Raw genomic sequence first — 12,527 nt, 5'->3', positions numbered from 1 at the left:
AGATATACAAAGAAATGTATTAACTCTTGTTCAATCATATTGCACCACTTTGGGACTCACCAGTGTCATTACCTGAAGTGAATGTGTTTTGCCAGATTTCAGTGAGGATGCTCACTGCTTCTCTTTCTTCTTCTCCCTCATTTTTACTGTCAAACAAAACTCATTCTACCTCCTCCGTCTGTCAGGCGTGTCGTGACTCCCACTACTCTAGAGGACTCTCTCTCTCTCTCTCTCGCCGGTTTCAGGCTGTTTTATTTGGCATGACATGTAAATACACTTGTGCTGCATATGAAGGGAAACAGTGGATAAATAAAAAACTTCGGTCGTAGAGCTGGGTGGTCGTTAACCATAGGGTGGTTCAGTCCCCTGCTCCTCCTGTCTCTGTAGCTTTAAGGAAGCCACTGAAACTAAACTGCTCTCGATGTTAATGATAATAAAGAAAATACATTGGTGTAAAACCTCATCTGGTCTTCATCGGGGGGTAAATAACCTCTAAATGGGTAGAGTTAAAGCACCAAGTAGTAATAGTTAAAAATATGGAGTTTTTATAATGAAAGGACTAGAACTCTTATGTAGCCTGGAGGTATCTGGAGGTATTTTGTGGTAAGTTGTCTGATTGTTGTCAGACATGTCAAACCATGTAGATCTAATGGTTTTATATTGTGGACATGTACAGGGGTATTGATATGTTTTTTTCACATATATTCAGACAGCGACAGTCACATAGACACATTCAAACACACACAGACTACAAATTGCTCATATCAATGTCTTGCTCACCGTCTGAATCTTTTCTTTTCTCTTTCCAACAGAGAGATCGTTTTGTGAAGCTCCTGGATCAGCTGCACAACTCCCTACGTATCGACCTGTCCATGTACAGAGTGAGTCTCCGCTGTCAGCTCTTGTTTTTCTTCTCGACACTGATCGTTAGCTACAGTGACATTTGGGTTTGTCCTCATTCATTCACAAATAAATGGATGTGGTGGGCAGGTATACAAGTCAGCAGAAACCTTGAACTGACCATCATCAAACTGCAAATTCTTTTGTAGTTCGGCTTCTTTATTTCTAAATTAAAGTCCTCAGATGTTTATTCTGGGGTCACAGCAAGTGTAATTAAAAATGCAAACAGCCGCCCTGCTTTAAAAAGGAAATATTAAACAGCAGACTGTGAACTGGGTTGTTCAAAATGTTTGTCTGCAGAACAACTTCCCAGCCAGCAGCAAGGCTCGTCTCCATGACCTCAAGTCAACAGTGGATCTTCTCACCAGCATCACTTTCTTCAGGATGAAGGTAGAAATTCACCATTAAACCATCAGACATATGCAACACTAGCTGACTGAGCTCAGTACAGAGAAGAGTAAGCATTTATGTACCCTGGCTTTCAAAGGTCTAAATTTATAGAGGCAACATGATAATAATCATAGGGAAGATAATCACACTCTGTACTCACACACTTTCATGACATGAGTCTCTACCGTCACTGCAGATTGGCTGAAATTGGCAGTGATGTTTGTAGACGTTGGTCCGTGTGGAGACTTTCATAGGGCAGAAACACAAAAGCAAACACAGCAGCATTGCAGGATTGATTGGAGCCACTGACTGATGTCTCTCAGTGTGAGGTGGTGTTGTTGAGTCTAGGTCTTTTATGGGAAGATTGATTCCACACTGGAGGACAGAGAAAGAGCTGTACACCTGTGTGTGTGTGTGTGTTAATGCTTTCATATCTGTGTGTGTATGACAAGGAAGAAAGGCTTTGAATCTGCCTTTTGGCTTCTGGTCCAAGTACGTGGTTGTAGTGATGTATTTGCAAAGACCACCTTGTGATTGACTGATTCTGTTTTTTCTGTGTTGTGACATTTCATAGTTTCCTCACACTTGGACTTTTTAACCTTAGAAAATCTGTTGAAATTTCATGAAAAACACGTCTGGTTATCACAGCTCTTTGCTAAGTGAAGTGTACAGGTTTAGTTTTACCTGATAGTCTTTATATTTATTTGTAGTGCATGTCTGCGCCTTTCTGTTCAGCTTTTCTTTCTGACTCCGGTGCTGTGCAGGTCTTGGAGCTGCAGAGTCCTCCCAGGGCAGCGAACGTGGTGCGTGACTGCGTCAAGGCCTGCCTGAACTCCACCTACGAGTACATCTTCAACAACTGTCTGGAGCTCTTCAACCGCCAGTTCCAGCCCACCGTCCAACCAGTGAGTCGTGTGTTTTCTTTACATGGGGCTGAGACTGAAAGAAATGCTAATACTTTGTTCAAGATCTTTCTCTTTGGGGCCACTACTAACATATTATATTTTTATGTATACGCTGCATACCTACACACGTCTTATGCTAATGATAACATATTTACAGTTAAAGTCTTGGGTTTTGTGCATCTTTTTTTCATATTTTCATTTTCTACATTGAGCACTCTGATGTTGGGGCTCACTTAGCAGTGCAGTGTTTCTTGGACCAAGATCTTGTCTGTCCAAACAGCATCTAAATCTCATTTTCTGCTTCATGTTAATCTCAGTGCATGCAGCTTGTGCTGCAGAAGAATTATCTTCAGATCACAGAGTATTTTTAACCATGCTCAGAAACATGTCAAAACTCTGGTCTGATGGCATAAGTTAAAAATACTTTGTAAGTTCTGTCCTTTATCTCTTTAACAACATAAACATGGAGGGAGCATTTGTCACAGCATGTTTCTCCATTTCCTCTACTTTTTCCTTCTTGCAGCCTGAACCTGAGAAGAAAAAGAAGAAGGAAAAAGTGGAGGGAGAGGAGGAAGAAGATGATGAAGAAGAAGAAGAGGAGGATGGAGAGAAGGTGGAGGAAGAGAAGAAGGAGGAGAGCCAGCCAGAGGAGCAGGGCCCAAGCATCCAGAATCTGGACTTTTGGCCCAAACTCATCACACTTATTGTCTCCATCATTGAGGAGGACAAGAACTCATACACACCCATCATTAACCAGTCAGTACTGAGTTCTGTCAGTTACCTCTCATTTGTGTCACTGTAGTCCTGACACATTCACGTTAATGTTAGTGTGAACTAACTCTGTCTTAAATGTGTAAATAATCACAGAATGTAAAGTCTTGATTAATATTTAAAACAGTTACTTGTACAAACACAAACACACAGATAATGTTTTTAGTTTTTTAACTTTTAAACATTTACATTATTTTCAAGCTGGTACAACAAATTACAAACTACTGTGTTTGTGCAGGATGTTCAGTTCATAGTGTGTATTGTCATTACATACACACAAATCATCACTTAGAAAGATACACAGGCAGAGTAACTAATACTTTGTTTGTTTGTCTGTCTTGTCCTGACCTATGACCTCTGCCTTCCTCCTTCCTTTCAGATTTCCTCAGGAACTTAATGTGGGTAAAGTCAGCGCTGAGGTCATGTGGGCACTGTTCGCTCAGGACATGAAATATGCCCTCGAGGGTGAGACTGTGTGTGTGTGTGTGTGTGTGTGTGTGTGTGTGTGTGTGTGTGTGAGTAACAACTCTCTCAGTCTCGCAGCAATTCTTCCCTTCGACATTCACACCATCTTCTCCTCACCTCTTGATCACTTGTCTCTCCAGTTTTGCATAAAATCGACCACTATCGCTGGATCAGCGGTGAGATTCTGCAGGAGACACACACAGTGTAGCTGATAAAGCTACAGTCAGAGCCAGCACTGGGACCACTGCTGTGTTATAGTCAGTCCAATACGTACACTTGGATACACTTTTTAGTCCCAGTGATTTCAGCAGATCGGGTTCACGGACTGACAGAGCTGACAGGGCTCAGCCAGACTCAAAGCTCTAATTGCTGTCAAAGGGGATTTACCAAAGTACTAAATTAAGGTTATAAATATTTATGTATAGGGGATTTTCATTTTAGATTTTTATCAAACTTCTCAGGACATGTTTTCACTTTTTCATTATGGGTTATTGAGTGTACACAAAATACTTTCTGAAACCTGTATTTCCTTGGAGTACTTCATATTATAAAAGTATGTAAGTCCCTTAAGGTTTAAAGGACTTCTGGCTCTTGACTGTGTCTTATGTCAGACTGGTAGAAACCATTGTGTCCTGAACAGCCTTGTGGCACAGCGAGACATGTGAAGCTGCACTTTGACCCTGTAGATTTAGTTTAGATGATTTAGATTTGGAGTCGTAGTGAAAATGTCAAGTCTGTGTACAACACCAGAGTTTTGTAGCCGAGTCAGTGCCTCAGTTCAAATCACAATGTGAACGTTTCTCCCTTAGAGCTACTGGTGTGGTGGTTAGGTGGTTAGTGGTGTAGCACAAACCATCTGTAAAGGCTTCTCATCCCAACCACTCATTTATCAGAACCGCTTTTCTCTTTCTCTAACTTCTCATTGGTTCATCTGTCGCCGTCTCAGCTCCCGACACATTTCGCATCCGCAGAGTTGATTTCTATGCCGGTAAGACCGTGTGTGTGTGTGTGTGTGTGTGTGTGTGTGTGTGTGTGTGTGTGTGAGAGAGAGAGAGAGAGACATGAATGTACATAAGTATTTATTGAAAATACGTTCATTTCTTTCCGTTCTTGGTTCTTCTTCATGATATTCTAGAAGAACAGGACACGTCACCTCAAACACTCCTCGCTCGTTTCTTTAGAAGCTGGGCTGATATTAAAATGAAAGTGGTGTGGGCACCTGGGATTGGTCGTCTTGCACTCATCCTTCATTCTTGTGCTTCTTTGTTATTGATTGTTTTTTATATCCAAACAGCTCAGGCTGGATTTTAATGAAAGTTAGAGTGAAAAAGCATTTTACCGCTGATGCAGAAGTGTCTTATGTGTTTGGCTGTGGCAGTTTCAAGTTACTGTCCAGCTGTTACCTGATATATCTTATACTATTCAGAATGTAATCTGGGGAATGATGCGTCCTGCTCAGTGTCAGAGTTCGGTGAAAAATGATCAGGTCAAACTCGTAGTGATCAGTGTCTTTCTCTGTCAAATTGAACCAGGACGTGTGTAATTGTGTATAGACGTATATGCAGCACTGTATGTTGCTCCCAGCTGCTCACAAAATGTCACCACACTGGACGTACAAATAATTTGAATAAGGGAATGTAAATCTGCAGTGAAACAGATAAAACTGGTGTGTATTGGTTTGTGTGTCTATTTCTGCTTTTCTGAGTGTGTGTGTGTGTGTGTGTGTGTGTGTGTGTGTGTGTGTGTGTGTGTGTGTGTGTGTGTGTCGTCTTCACAGAACATGAGAAGAATAAGCTCTGTAAGTCTGCTGACTACATGAACCTGCACTTCAAGGTCAAGTGGCTTTACAACGAGTATGTTAAGGACCTGCCCACCTTCTCCGACACTGTGCCTGAATACCCTGCGTAAGACACACTCACACACACACACACACACACACACACACACACACACACTTTCACTGATGATCCTCCTCTTTCCCAGTCTCCTCCAGACAGTGATATAACTAATATGTTTTATTAATATGACACCTTTCTTAATGATATCACAAGGTGCTCTGTGTGTAAACAGTTATAAAGGTTATAAATATTTGTCTGCAAGCTTTAGAAATAAACAAACAAAATTTCTTTTCAGTGCAGCATCACTGATTTGAATTAAAATACTGTGGGTCATCAGACAGAGGGCGAACAATAGAGTTTGGTCTGTGTGTTGTTATTCTACCAGGTGGTTCCTCCAGTTTGTCCTGGCCTGGCTGGCTGAGAACGAGGAGGTGTCGATGGAGTTCATGCACGGAGCTCTGGAGAGAGACAAGAGAGAAGGGGTGAGTCAAAGAGACTCTCATACCTGTCATTACCTAAGGCTCAGATATGTTTCGTTCATTCATCGGTCCTTATTTTGATTGAAGAATAATCTGTTGTAAATTCTCCTTTGGACTGAAACAGATACAGCTGGTTTTTATTTTTAAATAAAACCTAATTAACGTACAGCTGGACCAGCTCTTGTGTCACATAACAGCAGTTTCCTGACCATTTAGACCACAGTCAAACCATATCAACAAATATATGGGTGATCATGGATTAGAAAGCCAAAGTCCAACAGCAGTTTCTACAATACTGACATCCACAGCAGGAAGAAGGAAGCCTTCAGTCTCATGCCCTTGTGTTCCCGGACTCTTTCAAAGATGGATTTGATAGATTCGGGTGTTAGAGAGCTCTGCTTTTAGCCAGACAGGCCTAGATTAACAGAATGATGGACAAGCGTTGTCTCTCAACCTCCTGTTGGTTCCAAAGCTGCACTTTATCTTCTGAGTCGTCCTTTGTTTTTGCTCTGGATGTTTTCTCAGAGTGTAGTCTGCAGAAAAGGCTTGTGATCAGGGCTGCCACTGACTGACATCACTGACTGTTAAAAGTGGATTTTTAAGGCACTTCATAATGTTTTTTAGTCATTAGTGAAGTCTTGCAGTCTGATCTGGTTCTGGTACACTCAAGGTTACGACAGGAAAGCACATCTTTCACTTTTTTGGCCTGTACAGATGGATGATGTGCTCTGTTCATTCATTTTACTGCTTGGAAATTTAGCAGCCATCATCTCAATCATCATCATCATCATCATCATCATCTCAGAATCATGAGGGATGTGTAGAAAGATGCTTTTACAAGCATTCGTTTGTCCAATGTGATTTCATCCAGCAACCTCCTTAGTTCTGCAGTAAAAGTTTAGATACCTGACTTTATTGTGTTTCCATCCTCGGCTTCAGTGAAATGAACGAAACATGGTATTTTTTCATGCAGTAGTCGATCTGAACAACTCGGTGTCAGAGTCACTGTGACGTTAAAATTTACTCACAATTCAATCCCCATTGGACAATGGCCAAAGAAGACTTGTCCAGCTTTCTCTGCCATGATTTGTTGAACCTGTGTCATCCAATCACTTGGAATATATCACTATATAAATATTTAATACGACACTACAACACCGATGTTTAGTGTCAGAGGTGGGATGACAGATTCAGGGCATATAGGTGGGTGCTGGGGTGGAGGTGGACCTTTCACGTTTTATATGAACAGTGGTAGCAGAGTACTGTAGCTCTCGGGTGAACGACGTAGAAGCAAAAGAGCAAAACATTGACAAAGTACGTTGCTAAATACCAAAAGGGCATTTTGGATAAATGTTGCGGTGAGAGGAATATGCCATGTGCTTAATTCTAACTCGCTGGCTTAGCTTCATGTCTTACGTGTCAAAAATGCAGGATGAAAATATGCGTTAAAGGTAATTCTGTCAGAATACTCAGCAGATATTATTTTATTCACGATATATATTCTCTACCTCTTCTCTCTCTTAAATTGCACAACTCTTTTAACTTATGGGAGATTACGAGGAGTCCATTAGTGATTTTATTGAGGAACCGTTAAGTGCTCATCAGTCTCCTTTGGCTCTTAAAGAACCAGTTCTATCCACACACTGTAGGTTTCTAAGAGTAAAACAGTCCACAGGATACAACAGCTGGACTCAGTCACTTGGGAAGTGTGTGGCATGGTTCTCTTAACTACCACAAACTACCACACCGATCCTCTGGGCATCATTTTCATTTCCATTTGAGCGATTTAGCTGATGACTTTATCTGTAGGAACGTACTGTATGATTAGTGTAGCAGCATCGTGAGCCTTCTGTTCTCAGACCAGCAGCATTTCAAGTCAATGATAATGATTTAATGGTCAACGTGCCCTGAAATCTGGGAGTAATTACACAAGGACACAGCTGCAGTAGCTCGGTGAGGAAGAACGGATGGTCTGAGTTATGATTGGATTACAGGAAAGAAGAAAAGGAGAGGACGAAAGAGTCAGCGAAGGTGTATCTGTAAGAAACGGGGCTTCAGGAAAAGTAAAGATGGAAGGAGACTTTGCCGTTCTGATTTTTTAAAATATCACTCAGGTTTTAAAATTTACTGATTTGTCTTCTCTCCCCCGTCTGTGTCCAGTTCCAGCAGACATCTGAGCATGCTCTGTTCTCCAGCTCCGTGGTGGACATCTTCACTCAGCTCAACCAGAGCTTTGAGATCATCAAGAAACTGGACTGCCCTGACCCGTCTGTGGTGGCCCAGTATAACCGCCGCTTCGCCAAGGTGAGGTGCCCAAAACATGATAGTCCTGCTGCTCATCAGTCACATATCTCCCACCTTCTCCAGTGGTATCTAAATTAGCCATTAAGACTGGTTTGGTTTTATTTGACTGTGTTTTCAGATCCACAGGACTGGGTAAAGGTTTTAGCACTAAAAATGCCTTAAAAGGAGGACGCTTTTAAATATCTTGCTATGAACAGCTTTTATTTATCATTAGGATAAAAAAAAAACTCATTCAGTGAGAATGTTTGTTTGTGATGGGTATTTGTCATGCTGCTGGATGAATCTGGGACGCCTCCCGGATGGTATTGTTTGGGTTCCCAGTTCTGATGATTTCAGTAAACATCCTGTAGCATGAACCCAGTAAACAATCAGCTTCTCTAAACATCATTAAACACTAGAGGCAAAGATCAACCATTATTTCTGTTTTTGATCTCTTTCTTTATGCACAGAATTTCCTGAATACAGATGTTTTTTTATTCATTCATTTCTAAGACCATACCCCTGCAGATGTGGCCCAGACCTGTGGTTTGCTAATGAGGACGATTTAACTGAGTCCACTTCATCACTGATGCAGGGAGGTTTTGTTTTCTTAACTTGAACAATCCTTCACGGTGCAGCTTTAAATCATCAGTCATCATAGCTCAAGTCACAGCTCGTCTTTTTGGGCTCTTGATTTGTTCGCTCCTCTGAGATACTGACTAATGATGTTCAAGTATTTTTAAAATACACATACGCAGCACACACACACTGTAGTGTTGTTTAATTGAAGCTTTCTTATTATATTTTTTCTTCAAATGTAATTGAAGTCAGTTGCTTTTAGGCTGAGTCATTAAATCTGACAAACCTTTTTGTGCTGTGCAGAAGTGTGTGTGTGTGTGTGTGTGTGTGTGTGTGTGTGTGTGTGTGTGTGGGGTGACAGCTCGATCAATACAGGACTCATTAAATGAAGAATGGTTAATGTAAGCCATCAGTCTGAGCTGTCCATCTCTCTGTCCCAGCCTTTTTTCAGTTTCTGCTGCTCCACTCTTGTCCTTTTCATCTCCTCTGCCTTACCTTAAGTTTTTCATCTACATCTTCTTGCCATCTTATATTTTTCCATCTATGGTGATTTCAAAAATTATACTTCACTCTTTTACACTGCAGTTTTGATATTTGCCCATTAAAACCCATGAGGACAAAGTGAAAACATGTTTTTGGAACATTATTCAAGTCAAACACAGAAATCGCTCATTTCCAAATGTCTTCAGACCCTTTAATAAAGAAATGACAGTCTTCTTGGAGAAGTCTCTACAAGCTTTGCACACGTCACTTTGGGAAGTTTATCCCAGTCTTCACAGCAGATCCTCTCAAGTTCTGTCAGACTGGATTGTAAGCATCTACTATAAGCACTTCTGACGTGGTCGTCTCTCCTGCAGGTTTCTGCATCTTTGCATATGTCCCAAACTCTTTCACAGGAGGACTAAGTCACATTCAGGACACATGCCAAAGAGATTCTGAAGTAATCAGGATCCAGCTGAAAGTCGATCCATCCATCATCTATACCCCCTTATTCCCAACCAGGGTCACAGGGATCTGATGGAGCCTATCCCAGCTCTCTCTGGGTGAAAGGCAGGGGTCCACCCTGGACAGGTCACCAGTCCATCACAGGGCCCAGCTCAAAGTGTCTAATTTTATAAATGACAGATTTCAGCAGCAGCACACCTTCTGAAAACTGCGAGATGACTGTTGCAGAAAAAGAGTAGAGGAAGCAGAGCTGTGCATTGTGCTAAGTAATGCAGGCATCTGTCAGGTCACATGTTTAATGCATGGATGAGAGAGGCTGACTCAGCAGAAAGTAAGGAAATCTCTCACCATGAGTGCAGGACGCTGCGAGCTATCAGAGTCACAGGCACCGTTTTGTCATTTTCTTACCCCAAGTTACCGTCACAGCCAATAAATTAACTTGCTGACTTATTTAGAAGTGCCCCATGGAGTTTTCATTTTCAACAAGGGTGACATTCATCGTTTCTCACCGAAAGGTCTAACAAACATGTCAGAAAGCTTTCCTACCTCATTAAAATACTTTTCCCTGCATTATTTATATCTATTTGCAAACTTCTTGTTCTCTTCCAGTAGCACAAATGACGTTTTACAGCCCGGTTCAGCTGTAATGTGCATGGACGTGCTGGCCTGGTTAGCAACTGATGATATATTTCTCCCTGTGGTAAGAAGTTAGTGAAGGCTTCAACAGGCAGAGCTAAGACTGCTCTTCACTAATACCTTATAGTCCCGATCGAGGTCAAAGCCTCAGCAGGGAACCTTTCAGATCCTAAGACTGCGCCGTGTGATGTGTGACTTGTTCTGTGCAGTACTGAGCATGAAGGTAAAGGTTCTCATGCCAAACTCGGTGTCAGATTTGATGCATAGTAAATAGAAATGAGCGAATTTAGATGTTCCACAGTGTCCTTTAAATCTTTAGAAGACAGAAATATGATGAGATCTGTTTTGTTGGCAAGAAAACCACTGTGTTGTTTAGAACAGATGGATTCAGGCAGAATTACAGCGGCACCAACTGGTCTGTGGTCTGTAGACCTGAAACTTGAACATGGACCTCACAAAAAAAGAAAGTGGATTTGACTTTTGGACATATTTAAGTGTTTTAAAGCAAAAACATCCAAGTGTTAAAGTCTCAAACTTCCTTAACTGTGAAAACTGAGTGTCAGACACTCACACGTGATTATAGTGTAAGTCCTATGGACTGAAAAGACAGGAATGTAAAACTGTTGTTAAATGTCACATCATTTTAATGGTCAGCTGCAGTTTGCTTATGAAGACCTGCACTTACCACAGAGGTCTGGGGACTTTTTCTGTCGGATTAAAGACATTGACTGATTTGGATTTTGGATCACTGCAGACACACATTTTCAGTTGTCACAGAGTGAATATTTCATGCCCACTGAGTCTTAATGGACCAAATGGACCAGATCGGACTAAAGGTGCGAATCCCTCCGATCAGGTTCACTTCACCTGAAGCTCCCACAGCAAAAACATCCTGAGTGTCTTGTTTTCTTGCTTCCACAGACGATCACCAAAGTGCTGCTGCAGTACTGCGCCCTGCTGGCCAAGAGCTTCCCCTCCTACTGTGAGAAGGAGAAGATTGTGAGTATTGCAGCATCCCCAGTCTGCTGTCACCCACCTCACTCTGGGCTCATCTCTGATTTGGAGAGGCCAAACACTTTGAAAGCTGATGTGCTCTCTGTGGAGGAGATTAATATTTTAGTTGCTGCTGCCAGTTTCTGGAATGCTTTAACTCCTGCCTCTGTTGTTTTCTCTTTATCTTCCTGTCATTGCCTTTTTTCTTTTCATTCCTTTAATTCGTTTGCTTTTACTTTGAATTTCTTTCGGACTTATTCTTTACTTCGCTTTCTGCCTCCCTTATTTCTTTGATTTCTTTCTCTCCAGCCCTGTGTGCTGATGAACAACATCCAGCAGATGAGGGTCCTGTTGGAGAAGATGTTTGAGTCGATGGGAGCGAAACAGGTGAGCAAACCAAATGCACACACCAGACATTTGTCCTGCACTACTGGTTTTTAATTAACTGCTGTTTTTCATCTTAACCTGTAGTCGCTGATTTTCACTAATGAGATCTTACTGTCGGGTTTAAGGTCAAAATCGTGTTTTGGGGAAACAACTGAAAAGCTCAACCTTTCACCATAAGTTTTTATTTTGACTTACAAGTAGTTTTAACATGACCATCTCCATCAGATTGGTGGGAAAGGACAATGCACCCCTGGTCAGTATCACTGAAACATTAAATAAATGCAATTTGTTTCTAGTTAAAGTCCAGGGATGAAGCAAATTAATGAAAAACAGAAATGTTTGACTGACTATAATGAAATTATTATTATTATTTAAGAGCCAGCACCAACAAAGCTCAGTGGACCCTCCATTAGTGTGACTCCTTTGCTTTAATTTTTATCTGTCCCAAATAAAAACAGATCTTGAAGGCAGGTAGTAAAGGTGTTGACAGTTGGAAATGATAATAATCCAACAATTCCAATCCAGAGGTCAGCATTGTCAAACTCCATCCAATCCCGCGGTTTCTTTCAGATTTTATTGCTTAGATTTGTTTGTGAGGTCGCAGACATTCACACTGTAGGTATTTGTTGACATGGTGCTAGAAATGATATGAAGAATGAAATTCCCCTTCTACGTTTCCTTTCCTGTGGGTATTGGTATGTTCCATCACATAGACAAACCCATTCGGGTCACCTCACTGTCCTCCAGGTGTGACCTAATTCCTGGATCTGAAACATTTTTTATGTGTTTGGGTTCATCGGTTGTTACCAAGAGTCAACAGGAATCTTTTTTCCTCTTTATGTGAATATTTTTAGTCAAGAAATCTCGCCACAGAGTCCTCGGGTTAATTTACACCTGAGTGTGTGTGTCTGTGTGTGTCTTTACAGTTAACAGCAGAGGAGGAGAGGGTATGTCTA

At 41.4% G+C, this 12,527-nt stretch overlaps 1 protein-coding gene across 3 annotated transcripts in view; it reads left to right on the top strand.

Moving 5' to 3' along the window:
- Positions 1-12,527, top strand: part of unc13ba (unc-13 homolog Ba (C. elegans)) — a 126,543-nt gene that overhangs the window by 98,016 nt on the left and 16,000 nt on the right. For all 3 annotated transcript variants that reach the window (XM_026322432.1, XM_026322431.1, XM_026322434.1), the window contains 10 exons: positions 813-881; positions 1,201-1,290; positions 2,055-2,195; positions 2,719-2,951; positions 3,346-3,431; positions 5,209-5,335; positions 5,655-5,751; positions 7,909-8,052; positions 11,113-11,190; positions 11,494-11,571. In XM_026322432.1, the coding sequence (XP_026178217.1) occupies positions 813-881; positions 1,201-1,290; positions 2,055-2,195; positions 2,719-2,951; positions 3,346-3,431; positions 5,209-5,335; positions 5,655-5,751; positions 7,909-8,052; positions 11,113-11,190; positions 11,494-11,571 (1,143 nt within the window). The remainder of the gene's footprint in view (positions 1-812; positions 882-1,200; positions 1,291-2,054; positions 2,196-2,718; positions 2,952-3,345; positions 3,432-5,208; positions 5,336-5,654; positions 5,752-7,908; positions 8,053-11,112; positions 11,191-11,493; positions 11,572-12,527) is intronic.

Source organism: Mastacembelus armatus, chromosome 9, assembly GCF_900324485.2.
Source record: "Mastacembelus armatus chromosome 9, fMasArm1.2, whole genome shotgun sequence".
In the NCBI taxonomy this organism is placed as follows: Eukaryota; Metazoa; Chordata; class Actinopteri; order Synbranchiformes; family Mastacembelidae; genus Mastacembelus; species Mastacembelus armatus.
Note: the sequence above shows the minus strand (reverse complement) of the source record. Positions and strands in the feature narration are given on the sequence as shown.